The 24,417-nt window shown below is 38.1% G+C and overlaps 1 protein-coding gene across 2 annotated transcripts; it reads left to right on the top strand.

The window, feature by feature from the left end:
• Positions 1-573: 573 nt before the first annotated feature.
• On the top strand, positions 574-21,723 carry tbx1 (T-box transcription factor 1). 2 transcript variants are annotated; one of them, XM_051921119.1, is made up of 8 exons: positions 574-1,448; positions 3,083-3,428; positions 8,489-8,590; positions 10,713-10,884; positions 13,356-13,511; positions 19,175-19,242; positions 19,353-19,463; positions 20,212-21,723. In XM_051921119.1, exons 1-8 carry the CDS (start codon positions 1,259-1,261, stop codon positions 20,579-20,581), a joined length of 1,515 nt encoding a protein of 504 aa, XP_051777079.1. In that variant the 5' UTR covers positions 574-1,258; the 3' UTR covers positions 20,582-21,723. The 2 variants fall into 2 exon arrangements, with proteins under 2 accessions (XP_051777079.1, XP_051777078.1); XM_051921118.1 differs by having other exon boundaries at positions 577-1,448; positions 19,353-19,451; positions 20,197-21,723.
• Positions 21,724-24,417: the final 2,694 nt, after the last annotated feature.

The following is a 24,417-nucleotide window of genomic DNA, read 5'->3' on the forward strand; positions in this document are numbered from 1 at the left end:
TCATAGTAAGAACATTCCATTTTACGAGGAGCATGCAGGAGGGAAGAGCAACTACTTTATCCTACATTAAAACCTTTTCTCTAAAAATACATTTTGTGAAATATAACATAAGTGCTTGATTATTAAGACGTTTTGTTGGCAATTTTATTAATCTTCCTTTTCCACTATTATGTATATTCTGATAATGGATCATTAGACGTCCATTGAGTACGAATACAATAAATATATGAAGAACGGTTAACATTAGCGGATTACTAATGTAACATATATAATTTTACAGAAGAAGGCAGCTGTGATCCATTTTTTGTTTCATTTTACCGTTTATATCGTTGCATTTTGGGAACCTCAGAAAATACATTAAACCTCAGAAAATACGTTACATCAAATTATTGTCTTCTGAATGTGGGCCAAGATGACTATATCTCAAAAATATTCTTTAAAAAGAAAACCCTTTAAAACTTGGTGATACATAGCAAATGAAGTCAGTTCCTTGCTTTAATAAAACATAACCTAAATATTTAATAAAATATTTATTAACCTTTTCTATGGAAAAACCCGTTTCAATATTTTTTCCTTTTGCCATTTACGTTGTATAAATACATTGGCTAATACTTACCAGTATACAAATAATCCCTAAATTAATTTGTTAATGACTGGATATTAATAAAATTGCTCTTTATAAGCCGGACATCCGCGATGGAGTTTTTAATGTGGATCTTTGACAAGTCCTATTCAAATAAAACATCCCGGGAAAGCGTGCACGCTCTTTTTTTTCCCTAACATTGCGCAGGAGGCGTGGACCTCTCCACTTTTGACATTTTCTCCGCAGTAGCTTCATTCCTTAAGGCAGACTTGCAAACTTCTATGACATCACCCAGCCACTGGATGGGGGAGTTCGCATTTAAAGGAACAACTTTCCTGTGGAAAAACATTATTAAAATACAGGAAGAAGCTGTAAAAAGTCAATATTTTCTTTGGGAATGCCGCTCTGTTCTCACAGCTGCACCATAATGTGCTAATAGATCAAGCCTTTTTGTATCTTGTCACTGGGAATTGTGTGTAGTTTCGAAATCATTGGAGTATCGTCAGAATCTAAAAAGACTACCCTTTCTTTCCGAGCAGAAAGAGTTCTAAACATTTTATTGTGTGATTGCTTCTGTGCTTCTTACATACCTGCTTGTTGCTGTTTATCGGATTCCAAAGCCTTCATGGCACCTTAGTATATGGGAAGGCTTTCAGAGGGCTGGTTTTCTTCTCTATGGGCGACAACAGTCCTCTGTCTCCTAAGGCAAACGCTTTCAGTGTCGCCTCTCTGATTTCAGCGGCAGAACAAGCAGGAAACGTAACATTGGACGAGCAAAGCACCGGCCTGAACAAGCATTGCCAACACGAGCGCGCTCTCGGGGCTCCTAAAATGCATTACAGTAGTGTCACCAGGGAAATGGAAGGTATGCTTCATGGTTTTCTTTATAATCTACACTTTGATATTTTTTTTGTACTAAGTTTTACCTATTTTAATGTACTCACAAGATGATGAGTTTGATTCTTATTGTAGTCTTTTTAACATTAAAGTGGATTCATACGGGTAATGACACTATATAAAATAATGAATAATTGGCGTTTTTCTTAAATGCACGCGAAATACTTACCTGCTTGTATAAATGGGTTCAAGATGTCTGTGCCTTTTGGTAATGCCCGTGCTTATTTTATGGTAGTCAGTCTGAACTATTGAGCCTTACTGTATAGAAAATGGTTATTCAAGATGGTTAAGATTGGGGGTTTGTTGTTGTCAATTAATCTGCTTGTTTTTACAAAGCTTGTTTAATTGGCATAAATTTTGCAACGGTTCACAGAATATTGTTATGCACGTGCACGTGCTACCGTTACATGCACTGAGATTAGTATTTCTAAAGCTAGTGTCTGTCAAATACTGTGGACCTGTAAACCTAAGGGGAAGATTTTGCACAAGCCATAATTTCCTGAAGTACAGTTTTAAATGTTGTTCTGGCCCATAATAAAAGGAAAATACTTAAATATTTGTAATTATGTGGAATTATCCTAAACAAAACTGCTACATAATTAAAATGCATGATTTATACACTGAAAGGTTGAAATTGGAATCAGGAAAAAGTGACGCAAAGCTAGTTACTAGCATGTGCCACAGTACACGGGTATTAAAAAAATCTGAAAGCTATGACATGACAGTTCTACTAAAGAACTATAATCGATGTCCTACTTGACACTTTACGCGAAATCCCACTAAGCACTCGCGCCTGCGCATGTCAGCGTGTGTGCGTGTACGCGCTCGCCCTTGTGCGCGTGCACATGTGTGTACATAAGTGTTTTTTTTTTTGTTTTTTTTTGTTTAGCTGTTTACCTCAAATGCCAGGCTGCATTCTCACTGTTGTTGACGCTTCCCCTTTTCCAAAGTAAACGGATCTCGGAAACCGATTATAAAGGAGCACTTCTCTGTCAATCACATTAGTCCCAGGGCGAGGAAAGCCATATTACCTGCAGCTCCTTATCTAAATAGAAATAAGAACCGGTTTTATCGTGAAGGGGAGGCACTCTGTGAAAGATAAGAGTGTGTGGTTGGTTGCGCAGTGCAGAGCACTATAACGCAGCACAGCCTGCGCACCGCTGGGGGGACGCTCCACAAATGCAAACACACTAGAGCGAAGCAAGAAAGGCTACTTTTTCACTACGAGAGCTCGCACTTGGGACAAGCAGAGCAGCTTTTAAAGAAAATATATCATTTACGATTTACATACATTTTTGTTTTTTTCTTGCTTTATGTACGTTGTGTGACGTCTTATAAGACGTACTATACGGAAAGAGATACAGAAAACGGGAGATTAATGTAAAAGTTTGTTCATAACGCAGTGAATAAACGAGTTGCCGTGCTACGTTGGTACTGAACTTTTTTCTTTTCTTTTTTAACTATTCAACTGATTAATTAAGCCACGCACGTAGAGAAATATACGATCTGTGCATATCTATGTTTATAAATACTTTTTTGGAATGATTTCGGCAATTTCCAGTCCGTGGCTGACCCAGCTGTCCCATTTTTGCGATGTTGCAGCCTTCACGACTAACAGCCTGAGCAGCCTGAACGCACCCGGGAGTTACCACCTCTCGCCATCTCCAGGAGATCCCTACAGCCAGCATGAGACACACTACGAGCCCTGCTCGGCAGCACAGCACGGCTACAGCTACCCGGGAAGCACAAGTGGAGCTCCAGGACCCCAGTCGGACAGTGGGTCCTCTAGCTGCTCGTCAGTTTCGTCTGCGAACTCGACACCGAACAGTAAGCCACCCGTAAAGAAGAACCCCAAAGTGGCCAATATTAACGTGCAGCTGGAGATGAAGGCTCTTTGGGACGAATTCAATCAACTGGGGACTGAAATGATTGTTACCAAAGCGGGAAGGTGAGTTTTGATGAAGTGTTTGTCATCTGTGGCGCTCTTTGTCTTCTAGTAAAACGTTTATTGACCCTTAAAAATGTCAACTTGTAAAGGGAAGACAGTTTAATATATAGATTTTATTTTCGCAGTATTATGCGAAATTTATATTGCAAATTATAAAATGAACACTGTATGTAATCAATACTTTAACACGGTAAAAGGTAAGGAGCAATTTTAAACGAAATGCTGCAAACTAACTGTTAATGGAGCTCGAGTGCACGTCAGTCTAGGAACCTCCGCAGCCAACATTTCTCCGTGGGGAACGCCATCCTTTTACATCAGAAAGAAATCCCACCAGAGCCCGTCAGAGTTAATTAATATAAGAACACTGTTCAATTAAACTGTGAAATGAGTGCAATATACTTTTCTTTTTTTTTTTTAATGAAAAGCAAAATGAGTTGGAGTTGCAGGCCGTAACGCGATCACTCTCGAATTATTGGAACGTAACACGTACAAGTTAACCGGTTTGAAAAATGTTTTGGATAAAAAATATTTAGGAACATGTATAAGCTAAAATATTAACAGTATGTGCAATATGCTTACTGGTTGATATATACTGCGAAAATCGCACTCAAAAATGCGTACGCGTCTTTTTATATAGTACTATTTATATATTATTCCTCTCACATGTGTACGTGATTGTACAAGTATAATATAAAATTGTTTATAGACCAGTACATTTTTTTGTTGTATTTTTAACATTGCTCTTGAATAACATTACGTAAGGTCCATATAGCTATAAAAACCCGAGAGCTGTCAGCTTTTAAAAATATTCACCGTAAATGTAAACGGTGCCTTTTGAGTTTATAGGGAAACACAATAAATGTTTCATTTACGAATGTCTCCGTTCATAGCATAACTTTAGGCTTCTCGCATTTTTCATAAAAACCTATTGTTCACTTTAAGTCTAATGCCTTACATACCATATTTGTATAATTCTGACTGAGCTGATGCATGTAATATTGAATACGTGCATAAAACCCCGCATTAGCACTTCATTTGCTTAATCCCCCCCCCCCCCCCCCAATATTTTAACCCTGTCGTACAATAAGTTGAAAAGCTCAGCGAGTAACAGTATGTTTTCACCCAATTTAAAGCTTTGTAGGGCTGTAGTTAATAACTGAAATAAAGTGTTTTTGGACATACTTAGAACTCTTTGTCTCCATGGGAAATTTGGCAAAGTCTGTAAAAATTAAGAAGTTTTCATCAATTATCGTGCTTGCTTGATCCAGGTGAATGATGAATACAATACCAACATGACTGTTATTTTGGAAACAACTTATATGAATTATTATACATTGATGTAATTACATCACAACGTAAGGAAGACTATTTCCAGTCGGAGTGCAGATTTATTATGCAGCCGCTTAACTATTGTCCTGTTGTGAGGCCCTCTTCGTGCAAATACAAGCGGTATTTAAAAGGCTTCCTGAAGTTAGCAAGTGCATAGGGTTATTTGAAGATGTACTAGGCCGGTGGTGGTTGTTACATTTTCCTTTTGTATCGACTGTAGTGAAAAGTACTAAATTTTATTCTATCAGTGGATTATTGTTTTTAGAAATCTCGTTATCTTTCAGAAACATAGATGTGTACAAGAAGCAACTTTAGGTTACTTTTGTTACTTCCATTGACATCTAGTGGTGCACGAATTTTATGATTATTTTTTATTAGTAAAAAACAAGAAAGCACACAAATGGAATCTTACTAAAACAACAGCGTGTCAATTACAATCTGATGCAGAGTTACATTAATTTATACAAGGGTAAATGTAATCAAATGGTTTGATATTACTATGGTTGCTTCATTATTGCTCTCGTTTTTAATAGGAGGCTTCTTTTTACTGTTTGTAAACTGCATCTCTACGCCATCCTTCAAATCAGTTGGCATCAGAGACCAGCAATGCCACGGCACCGTTGATGTACCTATATAAAATAGATTTTCCCCTAGCTGAAATGTACAATAAAAAGAAAGGAAAAAAAAACTTTTTCATTATACTTAAGATGACTGCTTTGCTTAACATTCAATTAATCAAACAGAAAATGTGTGTAAATGATCATATAATCAATGAAGCAAAAAAGTATTGACTAGTGTGAAGTGGACATTAATCTCTCTTGTGTTTTTCAGATTTTCTAGTCACAAAACACCACTCATTTTACTCTTGTGATTAATAATAATAGCAGGAGTAATATTGGTTTTAGTGTTTACTGATGGAAAAGGAAAAATTTAATTAGATTGTTAGTTATAGTATTTGATTTGAGTTTATAAATTTATTGTAAATAAAGTTTAATATGGCAGTAGGCCTTTTTGTCATCTTTTCCAAGACTTCAATGCAAAAAATGAGTTAATCGTGGTAAGTAGCCTGAACAAGAAATTATTTTTCTGCCGCTTTCATCATCCCATTGTTGTTGTATCAGCAGTGCAAACACAGCCACAGTAACAATAATATAGTTTTTAAAATAATGTAACAAAAACTCACGGATCAGCAATAAATATACCGAATCAGTAAAAACTAAACATTTTTAACACAATGTATTTAAGGAAATTCATTCTTTTTCATATTTGATTATATAAAATGGTGTATTTTGGCTTCAAGATCTACCTTTTGAAAGACATCCGTGTATTGCTTTCTTTTTGCCAGCTCTCAGTTTAATAACGAAGTTTACATAATTGGATGACAAATGGGAAAACTGCGAAGATTTAACAACCATTAATAAATGTATTCAATTACTGCACATGTTCAGCCGTTAATTCCATCTATAAGCTTTGGAATATTATTCGGCAGTATAGTATGTAAGTCAAGGACCGACTTTGGAAGGTTAAATGTTTGCAGGTACAACTATAAATCGTACAGGTTTTAAATTGGGTATTCAATTGATTTTATTTATTATTATTATTATTAGTATTATTATTCTTTTAATAAGATTGATGAGGTACGACATACCGACAGTGAGCACAAAATGGACATAACTGGTTCGTATGAGTGATATACTAACGGCTATTTTCATTTTAAAACAACCTAACGTTCATAATCATTTAATCACTTTGTTGTGCTGAAATCTGCTCAATATGTTGTGTGTGTTCCGTCCATATTTTGTGCACATTTTAGCTTACTTGTCTCAAAAATCTAATTAAACATATTTGAATAATATTGGGCAAGTAGTTTTGATGCAGCATTTATTAAGTATAAATAAGGCAATTAATTGATTTTAGTTTAACGATCTATGTATAACTAAGTTTAATAAGTGACTGTTTGATACAGTAAGCATTGCTTCTTCCCAAGTTTCTTTCATAAACCACTAAGATTCTAGCATATTACAGAACGTCGAATTTTATAGTTTTATATAGTAGGTAAATCAAGCAATTCAAAGTCGGCTCAAACGAAACATGAAAAGAGTAAGTTGTAGCATCATTTTGTTACCTTTGGACGTTTCGCTAAGAGGCGAATTGTATCTGTTACCCTATGTATACAATATAGACCAGTTAAGTTTGCGGTAACGAATTTTCTAAAATTATACAGATACGTGTTTCTTTCAAACCAGCGGTAATATGAAGCTGCCTTTGACCGCAAGTGTGTGTTACTGAGTCCTTGGCCCGTTTATCTCTGAATGAAGACTGTTTTCCTATTGCTAGTGTGACAAACAGGCCACCATTTATCATTTTCAAAGATCCGCCAATAAGCCCCTCACGCTAGGAGCACTTTAACTCAACTTAAGCAAAACGCAACACGAGTTGAAGGCAGATGGTCAGCTAAAGTTGCGCAAAAATATTCTGAAGTGTCCATTTTCCAGAATTCTGTCTAGGCTAGAGAGCACAACTGAACTCGCATGATTTTCTGTTTTAAAAAGGGCACAAGACGTGTTTGACAGCTGCACATTTTTTGAATACATAATGCAAATAAATATTGTAACGGCTTTTATGTGAATTTGCATATCAGAATGGAGTTCACGTGCAAAATTAACCCTTTTAAAGAACCATTTCATGTGTTAAAATTTAATTCAGTGCACATTCAAAATTAGCGCATAAACCCCGTAACTAAACGGAGATCTTGCTCACTCATTTGACTGAAACCAAAACATGACACACTCGCTATATCTTCCAGTGCCTTCAAGCTGGAAAATACCTGAAGTCTATAAAGTACGCTTGAGGTGCCGCTTCACTTTGGCAACGGAATGACTGATTGACATTTCAGCAATAGGCACATACGTGTGTGAAGGTAAATGATCAGTTCTAAGGACGCACAGTGGCATATCTGCTACACGGTCAAGTCTAAATTTCAAACAAGGTTAACATCAAGTTCATCTACTTCTGTCTCTCCATTATTTATGCATAAAGTAAAACAAATCACATCTAACTGGGGCATGTAGATAGGTGGATCGAAATCCCCGTTTTCTGGTTATGTGTTTCAGCAAAATACAATCAAAAACTATTTTTTTTTAGTTCCTAGCATTTGTGATTATTCGTATTATTCCTCTGAGTGTAGCAATTTATTTATACCAACTGACACCAGTCATGAGATAATAGGAACGTTTTCCTATCTTTGTCAGAGACTGTTAAAGCTATGTTATCAATCATTTTGAAATTATACTTTCGTAAATTATTTAAAAATAATATAAAGACCTTAGTACTGATTTTTTTAAAGTTATACAAGTTTAATGGTGAAAATGTTTACGAATAGTTTTTGAAAGTTTCTCTGAGTATAGTATGTAAGCCCTGTGTTTAAACTCAACACCCAGCCATCTGGATTTTATACAGTATAGTGCACACGAAGAGCGGTGTATGCGTGCCTGCTGCAGTGTATTTGTTACATTGATCAACTGGTACTGGACCTGTTTTCCGTGATTTTTTTCTTCTTTCTCTCTCTCTCTTTACTTTTTCTTTCTCAGCTTGACAGGAATATTAATTAGATCCCAATTTCATTGCTCAAAGATGCTGTTGTTTGAGAATGATTTATACCAGCAGCACTCTAGCAGTTCACTTTTCAAAGTGACATGCAGCCTAACTGTGTTTGTTTGATTAATCTCCAGGAGAATGTTCCCTACATTTCAAGTAAAAATCTTCGGAATGGACCCTATGGCCGATTACATGCTTTTAATGGATTTCTTACCTGTAGATGACAAACGATATCGGTAAGTTATGAACAGAAACTGTCCATGACAGCAGAACGGCCTATAAACACTTACTGTAAACATGAAAGACGCTTAAATTATTAATTGGAATATATTACCAATCTTCTTAAATATATTTCTTATAAAAATGAAATTGTTTTGTTATCTTTTCCTGTATTTTAATTTTAAAAGCGTTTTACTTGCATCCTCAGTATATGATGATGAAAGACAGGACTTGGTGATTATTATAATTGTTGCTATCATATTATAGAAACCTGATGAAGAAACAAATAATTCGCTCATTTTGGAAATGGTTGTTGTTAGAGCAGTTTTGAAAATGTGTCGGCTTAAATATTTTGTTTTAGTCGTTCTCGTTAGCTACTATATATGTGCACACCAATGCATTAGGGACTGAGCTTCAAGTCACAAGGAACGTCGTATTAAATTGAAAACATGTCAATAACCGAAGTAGATTTAATCAAAAGTACAATCAAAACTTGCATGTACTTTCATGTTAGGTTACAGTGTTTGCTTGTTGAATGAAAGTATTTCTTTAGAAAGATTAAATTGCATTACTCTGTTTATATCATTGTTACACCCAAATCAAAGTAATCTATTTTTAATTTATTTCGGCAAGCCTTCCGTACGAATCAATTGTTGAAGTTGATCTCGCAGTTGGTGACTTTGGGCGTTGTGTTGTCATTTTTAAAGACGAGTTTGAGACTGAGGGTTAGCATAAATAGATACCACACAGTAATTCTTTCCTTCCCTCTTGTCAGGAGCCATTTTCATGTGTACTCTTAGTATCCTTTAACCAAATAGGGTGATTTTTTTTCTGTGTTCAAACTTTCTCTTCGGTACTTGACTTTACCAAGCTTATGTGTATTTTATAAAGAAAGATAGATAGATAGATAGATAGATAGATAGATAGATACCTTATTAGGATAGTGTTGTTTTGTTGGGCCTTTAAAATCAAGTGTCACAAATAACCTAAAGAACTGCGTTTAAGACTAATGAGACTGTTTTAGCTTTTAAAGCTCTGTGATTGTTTATGTGTCTTCACTTCCAGTTTCGGGCTGGTTCCTGCCTTGCATTTGATATAACCGGGGTGGCTCCAGTCTCTGCCACCAAAGCCAATTAATAAGCGGGCGATGAATGCGCTCTTAGTGTGACTCGCGATGCAGCTATTCACAACTGGCGACTATACATTGACTGAGATTGCCCGTTAGAATCTGCCTCTCCAGTATTGAAAAAATTCGCGTTCATAGCATTGACGAGTGGCTAAAACGTGGCACACGACGTGGCGGCATTATATGTAAACTGTACTTTCTTAAAGCGACGATTACTCCATTGCGCAGACAACGTACAAGTCCGACATAATGGCATAGGATTGTTTGTTCATCCATTAACCCATTATGTTTTTGATCACAGTAACTTTAATAATACTAGAAAAGAGTATTGGCGGTATTTTGATGGTGGATAGAATTGCGGCGGCGTGTTTTGCGATGTTCCTTATTAATATGCCAGTTTACCGTATAATGTTCGCAGGTCTCCCAGTGTTCATTGGGTATTTTATTCCGGTTTTAACTCATCAGTGACTTTAAATTGAAACGCCATGATTGAATATATCGTGTGGGGGATTGAAGAGATTGAGGGTTAAAAAAAAAATATGGAAGTGATGAAGATATTTACACTAACATTAGATTTTACAATTTAAATTCTTGTTTCAAGATTTTGAATTGCTGATAATTGCATTACTTAAAGAGCAAATATGTAGCAGAATACATGTATATTATCGACTTTAAGAAATAAGACATGTTATTGGGTACAAATATTTGTGTGCAGTAGATAAGAGAGCCGTACATAAATGTTGGATAAAAATGAAAATTACAGAGACCCGCAGATTATTACACTGAAAGACATTGAAAATGATATAAAATATTAAGCAAAAGTCATCTAAGAATGCCTGCGTGATTAAAATAAATAAGGGAATGTATTTTATACTTTAAAGCTTGCAATTGTAAGATTTGTGAAAATAATTTAACATATTGGTGATATGAAATTGCAGTGTGAATTAAACAATTTTGTGTCTAGTGTAGCTGCTGTAACTGATTTTTATTTTATGTCCTTCCCCCCTCTGAAGCTATGCTTTCCATAGTTCGTCGTGGTTGGTGGCTGGGAAAGCTGACCCTGCCACCCCGGGACGTGTGCATTACCACCCAGATTCTCCAGCAAAAGGAGCCCAGTGGATGAAACAAATTGTATCATTTGACAAGCTGAAACTGACTAACAATTTACTGGATGACAATGGGCATGTAAGTCAAAAGATATGCTATCATTCCACTTATTTCAACTAAAGAAAATACTTCCGAATGCCTTGATGTGCTGTCTATTCGTTGTTACAATGCGAGTGAAAAATACTGTAGAAAAAAAGTTTAATTTGCATAATTTTTCAAAATTAATTTGTAGTGATTTAAATTCCCGATCCCAGACTGTTAAATGGGTGAAAACTAAACTTATGAATGAACTTTGATTACGTTCATGACATTCCCAAAAATCCCTACCTTTAGCATGTCAAATAAATCGGGGCACAAAATGAAGCATATAACTATTTATGCACTAGACAATAGTGGATTGTATAATTTGAAATAAAATGCATGTATCCTTGTGCAACTCTAGAAATCTTGTATGTAAAAGCAAACCGAGAGTAGTCTAATTGTACCAAATTTACGTGAGTGAAGTGAAAAAGAAATTGTCAATAATAGCAATAAAAATGAACTGTAATCATCTGTATTTAACAGGAGTCAAAATAATTGAGCTCAACTGAAGAAAGGGAAGGAACTATTTTGAGATGAAAATAAACTTTGTAAAGCGCATTGTGATGGTATGATTCATGAAAGGTATTATACAAATCACAATTGAATAATTAACTGAAATATATGTATTTGGCATAAAAGAATAAATTAATATATAAAAGAAATTTAGTTAAGTCAGTGAAATTGCTGCTTTTCAAATGGACTGCAATAATTCCAGATATTAAACAAAAATTATAGTAGAGGTCTAGAATTCCTGAAATAAACCACCTTAAGGTTAATATGAAATGATTATACTAAATTTAATAACATAAAAGTGGAAGACATAAATATGATGAAAGAAAAAAAAATATTTTACAATTCTTGTGTAAATCTGAAGTTTAACTTCTTCCTGTTTAAGTTGGTCTGAACTGTAACTTAATTTGGAATAAGCGACCTGAACTGAAAATCAATTTGGTTAAATCCCGAATTTAATATAAATGCATTATATAAACACACGAATTTAAGTAATAAAATGTAAACAATTGAAATTCAGTGGATTTTAATCTAAATTAAGTACGTTTTAATTAAAAGTATTGATTTTTTAAGGCTGAGTTACTAAACTGCTGTTACATGGAGCGGCAGATTTGTGCTGCTGCTTTATAGCTCTAGCTAGACTCTTGAGTTCAAATCAGCAACGTTACTGTCAAAATGGAGTTTGAATTTTCTCTATGTCCAGTTACCTAAGTTTCCACCCTAATCCTAAGTATGTACATGTTGGGCTAATTGCTGAATTTAAATTGGCTCAGCATGGATGTGCTTGTGTGTGAGCATATCTGGTGATGAGCCATTAATCCATTCTGCGTGGACGGTCTTGCATCTCTGATGCTGCCTAGACAAACTCTCCAAGCCTGCTAACTTAGGAAGTGGATCAGTAATGTGATGGATTCTAAGTGTTTTCTTTGGTTATATGACTTTCCCCGGATGGTTGATAAGAAATCAAAAATAAATGGTACAACCACACCACAAATAACTCAAATTATTCAACAAATATTAAATACATTTTAAAGTATGAAATTAAAAATAAATGTCACAAAGGTATAACTTTTTAAAGTTATTTTTCTAGTATCCAAACTGGTTTCATTTTTAAAAAAAAAAATCTATATATGATTTAACATCTCATCTTCCGACACCGTTTTTTCATTTAATCACTTATCTTCAGTGGGCGTTCTAAGACACTTTCTTTCTACAGTTCCTCATAGATTTTTCCTCCTCTTTTGCCAGATGAACTTAAATTAATTTGCTTTACATGACCATGTACTTTTTACCACAATAAGAATTTTCAAGCGGATTTGGGAATGTACATATCATAAATAGATACTGTAGGTCTTCACTCCTCTTAGCTTCTATACACACACGAGAGTTTCATGAAATGTGTGCACTTTGTTATGTAACATGTTTACTTGGGGCGACACGCTGGCTTAGTATAGTTAGTGATGATTCATTACGAATCTGGCGTTCGAGTCCAACGTCAGGTGTTGGCCTGGGTGGATTCCCATTGTTCCGCAAGTAAGAGGTGCTCTTCGGTAAATAGACCCCCGTATGAGGGCACCTCGTAAAAGTTTTTTTTTTTTTTTCTTTTAATGTCTTATTGGGGTGAAAAGTAGGGACCTACCCCTACCGCCTGTAACTCCTGGATGGATAGGTTTGAGAATACAGTAATATGGTGTTGTGTTCTATTTTAAGATTTTTTTTTCAATAGGACAAGTGCCGCGCTATATACAAAATACTTGATTTTTTTTTTTTTGAGAAATAATTCGGTACTTTTGTTACAGTGTTAAAGGCAATGCAGTTTGTTCATGGGAGCATCGAGTGCAAGGCGAAAGCTAATCCAGGACTGACCAGATTTGTTTGTGAAAATAGGAGAACTAAGTCGCCTTTATACTTCACGTACCGAAGTACTCCATACCGGTTTTTTTGTGCTTCACTTGCAGATCATTCTAAACTCAATGCATAGATACCAGCCGCGATTCCACGTGGTCTACGTCGACCCCCGGAAGGACAGTGAAAAGTACGCCGAAGAGAATTACAAGACTTTTGTGTTTGAGGAGACCCGCTTCACTGCAGTCACTGCCTATCAGAACCACAGAGTGAGTATCTGGAGTTTATTACTGCCACGTTCGCTGCACCTCATTTATCAAAGCCCTTCGCCTTGATCGATGAACCCCTAGGAAGACGGGAAAGCTATTAGCTCCACACCATTGCAGTCTGAGTGGAGAGGGCGGGCGGATGTCCTTAACCTTATCGGTTTAAGTTTAGCGTACTGTCCATGCCCAATGAAATTTAAGCGATCATTCGAAAGGCCTTTAACTATACAAGCAGCGAATTAATAAAATAGACGCCGCTTAGAAGAATTTAAAGTCATGGGGAGATATTTCATACTGACCCCCTCGTTTCTCTTTTAAAGGATGTGTTGCGAGAGTTAATAAACAGTTTGTAGTGCAGCAGCTGACACGGTCAAACTTGTAATTCTTGCCATACTGGGTAAGAAAAGAGGCACGTTCACTTTTAGGAAACGCCGTGCACAGGTGCGCCCGAGAGCATTGTGATAAAAGCGCACAGTTATCAAGATATAAATTTGTCTAATGAGCAAGTCATATACTTGTAGTAATCACGGCCTGCCTCTCTTAAGGCAATAATGTGCGGCCGCGCTTGTTTCTTTTATAATGTAACGCACCATTACCTTTTATTGTGCTACAAATGACAATTAAGGCTGGCTTGGTAACTGTGCTGCCGCATTATGGAGCAGTACAGCATGTTGAAGTCCTGTAGCCACTTTTTTTTTCTTTTTCTGGATAAGAGTTTCTCGGGGATTTCCTTGCACATCTCAAACACGGGTTTAATAATTTTCGTCGTAAATGTTTCCCATTTGATTTTTTTGGAATGATAGTAGTTTAGGGGGTTGTATGATTCAATTTGGCTAAATTTAACGCATCATATCCGTCGTATGTTTTAGTTGAACCATCTGCGTTCAATTTAAGCAACTTAAAATATATGCAATGTGCAGTCTAATTACATGAACCGAGAACACTGCGCATCGTTTTCTTATTTATTGGTTTATTAAGGTACAGGCTGCTTCTACTTTACCCAGCAATGTCACAGGGACTGAGATACATTTTAGATAGAAACCAATGACCAGGACCCCTTTGCGTTATTTTTTTGGAAATGGCATTTCATCATGTGTCGAAAATATTACAAAACCTGCTGAGAGAAACAGAAAGTTACAAAAAGCCAATTGCAGACCACATTACATAAAGACACTTAAAAATAACTATGTCGCTTTGGATAAAGACGTGAGCCAAATAAGTAAATAATAATAATCTATCACTGTTGTGGACACTGTACAATATCAAGTTCCAATCCGATTGAGGTATAATTTATATTTAGTCTTATACGCTTCTGTTGCTTCGAAAGTAAATACACCCAGTGAGGAGGCATTCTATTGAGGAATAAAGGCAACCATTTTGTAAAGGGCGTTTAAGCATGGGGTGCGACTTTGTGCTAACCGTGAAAACCTTCGGTCCATCAAAAAATTAAAATTGTTTACGGAAGTCAAGGGGAGCTCTCAAAGCAAAGTTGAATAAGCGATGAATGGCATTGCTTCGCCTAAATTAATCACACTGTTTAAAGCGTATTAACATTCACAAATCTGTTTAATCAAATTCAGGGTCGCATGTGGACTGTGCCGATAATTGAAGCTATGGGGGAAAAATCCTTGAATAGTGTGTGCAAGTCTATCTGAGGACGCACTCGCTCACACACACCAACACCAAGACCCAGGCTAGACCATTTTAAGAGTCACCAGATCAACTGCGCCTCTTCGGAATGCTGAAGGAAAACGGACACCGGGAAAAAAGGCAAATGATCAAGCAAGGTCCCCATGCACGGACAGCCACCGGACGCGAGACACAAAGCCAGGATTTGCTATGCGATTTAAATTTTAACGCAAACGACCTCGATATGAATATTAATTACTAATTGTCGATTAAAAACGCGTAGCGCTGTTCTGCATATGCGCTTTCAGTAACACGACACAAAGGGCATTGGTTACTGAAGAAAAAACTAATCCTTCACCTTTTTTAACTAATAGCCTCTAGAATGTTTATTTTTGGTAAAACTTGCGAGTTACACTGCCTTTACATTTACTTATTTGTCTGACGCCGTTATCCAAGGTGACTTACAATATTTATGATACAGTTGGTTACATTTCTTTTGGTTTTTCAGTTGTGGAGTACAGGCAGGTCAGGTGATTTGCTCAGGGTCACAGTGTCAGTAGTGGGATTTGAACCTCAGGGTTTGAGGTCCAAAGGCTTACCTACTACACCACACTGCCTTACAATGTTTAACGCAACCAGTTCCTCTTGCCTACCTTAACTTTAAACTCATTTGCATTACTGAGTTCTTAAGAAAAGACAATGTTTGAGACTGACCAGACAAATCGAGTTTAAATGTGCAGTTTTAGCATTGTGGTGAATATACATACACCCCATATAACAAAATAACTCACACTAAGTACATATGATTTATTTTAAAATTATGGATTCAGTGTGTTTAAGTAGAATTTCTTATTTACTATACTGTTGCTAACCCTCCAGTTCTTTCATTAAGGTTGTGTTGCATTGTAATGCTGCAGTTTGCATTTTTGGGAGACACAAACAGGTTGTTACGTTGAACGGTTTGTTTGTGTGCCTGTCCAGTTTCTTGTGTTTTATTCTATTTTTTTAAAATTGTAATATAAAAATGAGAAGCAGGTTTTGCCGCAGTGGACAATATATATTTCCATATTTATCGACATATTTTTTAATCTGTCAAGTTTTGCTGTGCTTACACCAGCAGCATTCGAACACTCCATGCATGTATTTATTAGAACGTATTTATGATACGTTATGGTTTGCATTATTGGCATATGCTGTTGTTTAATGTACATACGGCAACAATTCAACTATGGGAAGGTTTAAGCCAGTTACAGCAAGTTTAAATATGCAAAACAATCTATATTAAACCATTACAGTTTTAAACTTAAATAGACCTAACATGTTCAGATTATTATAAAAGTATGTTTATAATTATGTGAGAAACAGATTAATAAAAAAATCAGATGGAATAGACTCGTATTAATAATTTTAAGTAAGTACAAATGAAATTCAAAATTTAGTTCATATATTAGAGTCGATGTTTATTGAGGGTGTTTTCTTCCTGCAACTTATTCCAAAAATCGGAGGCTAAATAGTAAGATTTTTTTACCGGTTTATTTGTAAATGACGACGTTTTGAACATGATAGCTCACATTAGATGGTAAAGGAGTTCTCCTGGGGTTCCTGTTGGCTTTTTTTCCTGCCGGTTTGTGTGTTTTTCCTCCTTACTACTGGGTGCAGGTTCTATAAAGGACTGATACCCCCATATGGAACTGACCATTGCCTCTGGTTCTGTGTGGCCCAGTACTCTAAATGCAAAATCAAGCAATGGATTTAATGTATCTCCCAGCAACTGAGCTATATATCATAACTGAGCTTTTAGTTCACACAATCTAAATGTTAGTACTCACAGACTTAAAGTCTTAAAGTAAAAAAAAACAAAACAACATAGTGCTGTATATGTACTGGTTTTCAACCATAAGGCACAATAATCAAGTAACTGTGTTACATTTTGTGGTTTGAGTCTGTCTGTGTTAGAACTCACATAACTATATTTAACTCAAAAAGTGATTAAAGGAACATGCACATATGTTCAATTGAAATATCTATTTACTAGTATGGACATCTCATAAAGACTACTGCGGGACAAGTCTGCAAAAAGCTAACTGAAAGGAAGTAAGGAATTTATTTTAGGGAGGATGTTTAACAAGGTGAATCAGATGAAAACAATACAAAATATGGTAAATGTAAATAAGTAAGTGAGATGCTGGTTTACATCATAGGAATGCAGTAATGTGTATCGCCTAATTTTTAAAATATGTACTATTAGTAATGGTGCACAGCACAATAACGTGCAGTGAATACACTTGACTTGAGCATTCCTAGTTTTCATCTCTTTCTCTGTACGTTTAGCATTCATTTGCTCAGAGGTTGATGTGCTTGCTGCTTCCTGAGCAGCTCTTCTTTTCTCCACCCTAGTGGCCTGCTTCTTCTCTTCTTTCGTTGGCATCTTTTCACATTAAAACTGATTTAAGTCAGTGTTTGTGTTGCAATTATTTAGTGTGTTTTCTTTAATTTTTCACTTAAGCTGGCACTCAAGTGTTCCATCTGCCTGAAGAATGATTTACGATATGAAGAGGTTGGGGAAATGATGGCGAAGGTGGTAGGGATAAGAACGGTGCCCCGTATGCATGCGCCACAACGGCCACCCCTGCTGGCCACGCCAGAGTTGATTCTACAATAAAATAAATTAAATATAAAGAGGAATAACCTTGGAGGTCAATCATCACCTGAAGCGGATAGTACACATCACGTAGTATATGTGTACCAAATTTCAGGACAATAGTTCAAACGGTTTGCGGGGCTACAAAAATCCTGGACAGACAAATGAACAGCCACGGTAGCATATTATGTGAACAGTGTTAAATTTCATCAGAATGTTTGAACCATGAGCAAAAAATGTTTTAAATAACATCATAAATTGTATTTACTTGGAGAGTAATCTTAATAGAAGTGAGATGCATGAGAACTCTAAACCTCTTTCTAACATTAAACCACACAACACATAAAACTTTAATTTCATGCTACTCAATAGTCCTTAGAGATAAATAAATAAGAGAGAAATTGATTGTTATGACTTGTATGCCCCACGACATTATAGCATTTTTTTTCTTCTCATTCATTCTTTATTGACTCCATTCAATCTACTTCAGAGGCCAAAAACTATTTTGACAACACTAAGCTCAGGACAGAAGAACCTCTGAATGTGACATCAGTCCATTGCATGTCACACACACATACTCTTATCACTGTCTCTCTCTCTCTCTCTCTCTTAAAAAGGTAAATTCAGAACAAAACTTGTAGCTTTGTATTCCAGTCACCCATTCCCTTTAGCTGTCTTTTTAATTACCAAGTCATTGGCACCTATATCAGCAGCATGCATTAATTGTCTAATCGTTAAAGGAACATGCTCACACAGTTTAGAGTCATCTGCATGCCTCTGAAATATACTCAGCAACCTGCCTGCCTCGATTAAATCAACAATGACACCAGGAGAAGGCCAGCACTTTTTATGCCAGTATTGCCCAAGTTGGAAAATGAACCCATGTTTATGGGGGTGTAAGTCTCCAGAGCTTAATACTATATTACAAAGACCTTTCATATTCTGTTTTTCTCTATTCTATTCTGCTATGTGGGATCCAGCATGCTGTATGGTATACAAGACCACCATAAACACCATTGCACAGCATACATGCACAAACTTACTAGCTCACAATGAACCAATTTAGTTTTACTAATGACAATAACATGACTATCTTAGAAATATGGGAGTAAACTCTGGTGCTTGGAGAAAACCCTGGTTCATTGTGTACACATCATAGCATTTTAATAACAGGGTGGGATTCAGAGTGTAGTTTGCTTTCACTAAAGGTGCTATGGAAAAGACTTGCAGTTAAAATATTTCCATTGGTCAGCAGGTATAACTAGCCACTGTTTAGCGTGATCATGGGATCCCTTGATTATAACAAGAGATTGACCTTGGTCTCACACTGGTTTGCTTTGTCCTAATCCTGGAAGTTTGGCTGATTATGTTTGCATTTTTCCCTTTGGTCCTTTAGATCACCCAGCTGAAAATTGCAAGCAATCCCTTTGCAAAAGGCTTCAGAGACTGTGACCCAGAAGATTGGTAAGTGGCCCAATCTAAAACTATTAGCTGAAAACAGATTCCTTTTTTTTTTTTTTAACACGATTGTGGTTTTGAAATAAGTGACATTTTGTTTTTATTTCCCTTTCTAGGCCCCGAAATCACAGACCAGGATCTCTGCCAATCATGAGTGCTTTTGCCAGAACACGAAATCCCATCTCATCTCCGCCACAGCAGAATGGCACAGAAAAAAGGTACTTCAGGTGTCCTGTTAAATCCATGATATGAACTGGTCTGGTGGCACATCTTGTGAGGTTTTTGTGCTTCATAGGCATCCACTGCTGCTTTTCTACTTTATTTTAATTCTGTTACATTTGTAAGTGTGTAGAGTATATAAAAGTTGTTTTATAGGAAGTATGCTAAATATAAATAAATTACAGAAAGTTTTAAATGTTTGATAAAGCAGGGAAAGATTGGGATACTTGGATATATTCTTTGAAATATGCAATTGATTATAATAATTTGGTAGTTTTGACTAGTTTTGAAATACAGTTGTGTCTTTTCATAGCATATCACAGGATGCAACGGCAAAGAAAGACATTTTAAAATATGGCCCTTCTTTGACACATCCACTGTGCTGCTTTTTTTTTTTTTACTTCCATTTAAAATTCAGAACAACATGTTATCACAGGGAAGAAAAAGAAAGCATAGCCACTCTGTAAACAGGTCATTAAACACCTCTGGAGGAAGAAGTGTGCCAGGCTTTGTCCCTGATCCTTATTTTAATATATAGTACACTTAGCTTCACCTGTATTTATTTTATTTTGTATTTTATTAAAACACAGCACAAAATAACAAGATGATGTTGCTTGTTAGGTATGTCTATTTGAGGTTCTCCTCGTCAATGTGCTGTATAAAGATGAGATTTAGTTGGCCCCCAGTTGAAATCCACAAAGTTTATACATTTATCTAATTTATTTTTTACATCTTTGCTCTAGAAGGAGACAACAGACGGGATTTTGATAGGGACCCCAGTGGAACTCCAATTCATGCTGACCCGGCTCACCAGCTCATGTCCCGGGTGCTCAGTCCAGGTCTTCCTGTGCCAGGTGGACTACATGCGGTACCCCTCACAACAGGCAGGCCAAGCCCACCCCATGAACTGAGGTTGGAAGCACACCCCCAGCCGCCGGATACATTACATCACCATCCGTACAAGTATCCCTCTACCTATGAACACTACCTGGGGGCCAAAACACGGCCATCCCCCTACCCACTCCCAAGTATCCGGGGGCATGGCTATCACCCTCACATGAACCCAGCTACGGCAAACATGTACTCTGCCAGTGCACCTGCAAACTATGACTATGGGCCGAGATAAAGAGCTACACCATGCTCTCTGTAAGGCCAGGCAGTGCGGCTTGGACAGAAACAAGATTGCTTATGGGGTAATGCCTAGTCAGAAGGTTTTTCCAGGAAAGTAGTTGACCTGTGGTGAAAGGATAATTTGGGGCTGTGAGCTGAGCCTTTTAAAAGACAAAACTGGCCATGTGTGGATCTTATCCAAAGAGGGGATGATTTAAAAAAAGAAAAAAAAAGGGATAAAACACCTCTCCATGAGTGCTGGAGTACCTTTGAAGACTGACACAGGAAACTGTCCAGTGAGTGAGACTGTCAAAGGCAAGAGGAAGCAGCGTCTCGAGATCAATACCAGCCTCTGATAACGGGGGGTGATTGATAACCTCAGGCTGGAATTTCTTCCATTGTGTTGGATGCACTTTTTTTTTTCTTTCGTTTTTTTGACTGCTTGAAAGAAGCCATATGTTGCTTTTTTCAGACATGCTAAGCTTCAGGACCCTCCCTGGTTTCTGTTGGTGGTTACCAAAACATCCTCAGACCAGGAGGAAGAGGCTGCACTGAGTCAGACCTAACAACTGCCACAAGGAGTACCTGGACTCAATCTTTACTGAATATTTAATGTAAATTATACAACCGTTTCCACTGTAACAAGATGCAACATTTTACTAGAGCTTGTACAGCTTTGATTGCTGTGACTGACGGAAACTCATTCAGCACAAAGATGGGTCTGTGATGTCATTTGGAATCTGTATTGTCTCACACAAGCCTGCCCGATGGCCTATGGAGATTTGCTAGGCCTCTCTTCTCCACATCCCCAGTACTCAAGTGAACCCCTTTTGTTGAGTCAATGTGGCACAGAGTGGTATCTTCTCTCTCTCTTTATTTCGTGCGCTCTCTCCTCACGTTACAGAAATAGACATCCCTGCATACAAGGCATAGATTAACTAGTGCCAATGCTTTGAGTGCACTGCTATTTTCACAGGCCTCGTATTTATTATTTAGAGATTCTCAGTGACATAACAATTCAAAAAGAAATGGCAGGCACCCAGAAACCTGTAGATACTTGTAGATAAACATGTAGATATATGTGTAGATAGTGCTGCTTACTCTTTAATAAGAGGAAATTGATGGAAAATATGAATTTTATAAAAGTTTTGAAAAGAATGTCTCATTTGTTGTTTTCCATATATCTTTGGTAAATTGTTACCAGGAGATTGATTTTCATAAGGAGAAAAATATAACGGGAAAAGTACTGTTGTGGAAATGGCTGTCATAAATAACGTATAACAATGTTTAATTGTAAACATGCATCCATTTTGTGAACAAACTTGTGCCACTAAAGAGTTGTATGGTGATGGACCCTAATTCTAGGAGCATGTGGCCAGCCCATTATGTACTAAGAACACTCCTAGGTGCTTGTCTTGGTTGTGGAGCCATGTCCATACTGGTTTTCCTACTTTTATCCCAAAAGTTTGGTGGTTTGCGGTGGGTGGGGGGACCACAGCATCTACAACTAAAAGGACCTATTTATATTGCAGTTACTTCTGTTTTACTTCAATTTTCCTTGGTGACAGTGGCTTCTCAGAAAGATTGACGTTATTTGATCACATATCGCTAATGTATATGGTAGAGATCACCATCTAGTGACCTTGCCTCCCTGTTGTACAGGTAAGTGCAGTGGTCATTGTCATTTACAGTCAAGCAGGATGGCATTGGTTTGATTGCACTACTACATTTGACATTCCCTCATACAGTGAGTACAAGTCAGTCACATGACTTACTGACTCTAATGGTATATTTTTGTCTGGTGGGCCATGCACTAAATAAGGGTGTATAGGTTGAACTGCACTCTTGTCTTTAACAGTCTGGATTTTGGCTTTTAAGTTCATTTGCCTCATTAGTGGCGTATGAAGATGGCTTTATTATACTGATTTGCACAAATGCCACAGACTGAACCACTGGTGGCACACTGCTTAAATATCTCAGGGAACAGTGTGGGGCTGCCTCCTACCTGGTGCGTTCTGGGATCTGGCCCTTGCATTCCCTGACCCTGAACTGGATTACACCAATTTGAGAATGTGTTGTTATTCTGGTGCTAAACAGAGAATTGCAAACTTATTTTTAGGATTGGTGTATATGATGCACTCTGAAAGGTGAAGTGACTTGCTCAGGGTCACACAATGAGGCAGAGGTGATAACTCAACATAAGGGCAGTTTAGCTTCTAGGCCAAGCAGTATGTAATTTGTAATCATGTTGTACCTGTATGAGGTCACTGAGGTGGTCGAAAAACTCATTGGTGGCAGGGCCCCAGGGGTGGATGAGATACGCCCGGAATTCCTCAAGGCTCTGGGTGTTGTAGGACTGTCTTGGTTGACACGCCTCTGCAACATCGCATGGACATCAGGGACAGTGCCTCTGGATTGGCAGACCGGGGTGGTGGTCCCCCTCTTTAAGAAAGGGGACCGGAGGGTGTGTTCCAACTACAGAGGGATCACACTCCTCAGCCTCCCTGGAAAAGTCTATTCGGGGGTCCTGGAGAGGAGGGTCCGTCGCATAGTCGAGCCTCAGATTCAGGAGGAACAGTGTGGTTTTCGTCCTGGTCGTGGAACAGTGGACCAGCTCTATACCCTTAGCAGGGTCCTAGAGGTTGTGTTTGAGTTTGCCCAACCAGTCTACATGTATTTTGTGGACTTGGAAAAGGCATTCGACCGTGTCCCTCGGGGAATCCTGTGGGGGGTACTCCGAGAGTATGGGGTACCGGACCCCCTGATAAGGGCTGTTTGTCCCTGTACGATCGGTGCCAGAGCTTGGTCCGCATTGCCGGCAGTAAGTCGAACCGTTTCCAGTGAGAGTTGGACTCCGCCAGGGCTGCCCTTTGTCACCGATTCTGTTCATAACTTTTATGGACAAAATTTCTAGACGCAGCCAGGGCGTTGAGGGGGTCCGGTTTGGTGGACTCAGGATTGGGTCACTGCTATTTGCAGATGATGTTGTCCTGCTTGCTTCATCAGGCCGTGATCTTCAGCTCTCTCTGGATCGGTTCGCAGCCAAGTGTGAAGCGGCTGGGATGGGAATCGGCACCTCCAAATCCGAGACCATGGTCCTCAGCCGGAAAAGGGTGGAGTGCCCTCTCAGGGTTGGTAGCGAGATCCTGCCCCAAGTGGAGGAGTTCAAGTATCTCAGGGTCTTGTTCACGAGTGAGGGAAGAATGGAGAGTGAGATCGACAGGCGGAAAGGTGCGGCATCCGCAGTGATGTGGACTCTGCATCAGTCTGTCGTGGTGAAAAAGGAGCTGAGCCGCAAGGCGAAGCTCTCAATTTACCAGTCGATCTATGTTCCTACCCTCACCTATGGTCATGAACTATGGGTAGTGACTGAAAGAACGAGATCGCGAATACAAGCGGCTGAAATGAGTTTTCTCCGCAGGGTTTCTGGGCTCTCCCTTAAAGATAGGGTGAGAAGCTCAGTCATCCGGGAGGGGCTCAGAGTAGAGCCGCTGCTCCTCCGCATCAAGAGGAGTCAGATGAGGTGGCTCGGGCATCTGATCAGGATGCCTCCTGGACGCCTCCCTGGTGAGGTGTTCCGGGCACGTCCAACCGGGAGGAGGCCCCGGGGAAGACCCAGGACATGCTGGAGGGACTATGTCTCTTGGCTGGCCTGGGAACACCTTGGGATTCCCCCGGAAGAGCTAGAAGAAGTGGCTGGAGAGAGGGAAGTCTGGGCATCTCTGCTCAAGCTGCTGCCCCCTCGACCTGACCTCGGATAAGCGGAAGAGGATGGATGGATGGTTGTACCTGTATGCTTTTTCATTTAACAAAAGGGGATGTATAAAGGAGAACAGTTATTTAGAATATGTT

The sequence above is a fragment of the Erpetoichthys calabaricus genome, chromosome 18 (genome assembly GCF_900747795.2).
Source record: "Erpetoichthys calabaricus chromosome 18, fErpCal1.3, whole genome shotgun sequence".
Lineage (NCBI taxonomy): Eukaryota > Metazoa > Chordata > Cladistia > Polypteriformes > Polypteridae > Erpetoichthys > Erpetoichthys calabaricus.

Bases quoted from the DNA above. Each gene is read 5' to 3' on its own strand.
- tbx1 (XM_051921118.1), top strand. From the start codon at position 1,259: ATGGGCGACAACAGTCCTCTGTCTCCTAAGGCAAACGCTTTCAGTGTC. The intron at 3,429-8,488 runs GTGAGTTTTGAT...ATTAATCTCCAG, and splicing joins ATTGTTACCAAAGCGGGAAG to GAGAATGTTCCCTACATTTC. The intron at 19,243-19,352 runs GTAAGTGGCCCA...TTCCCTTTCTAG, and splicing joins GACTGTGACCCAGAAGATTG to GCCCCGAAATCACAGACCAG.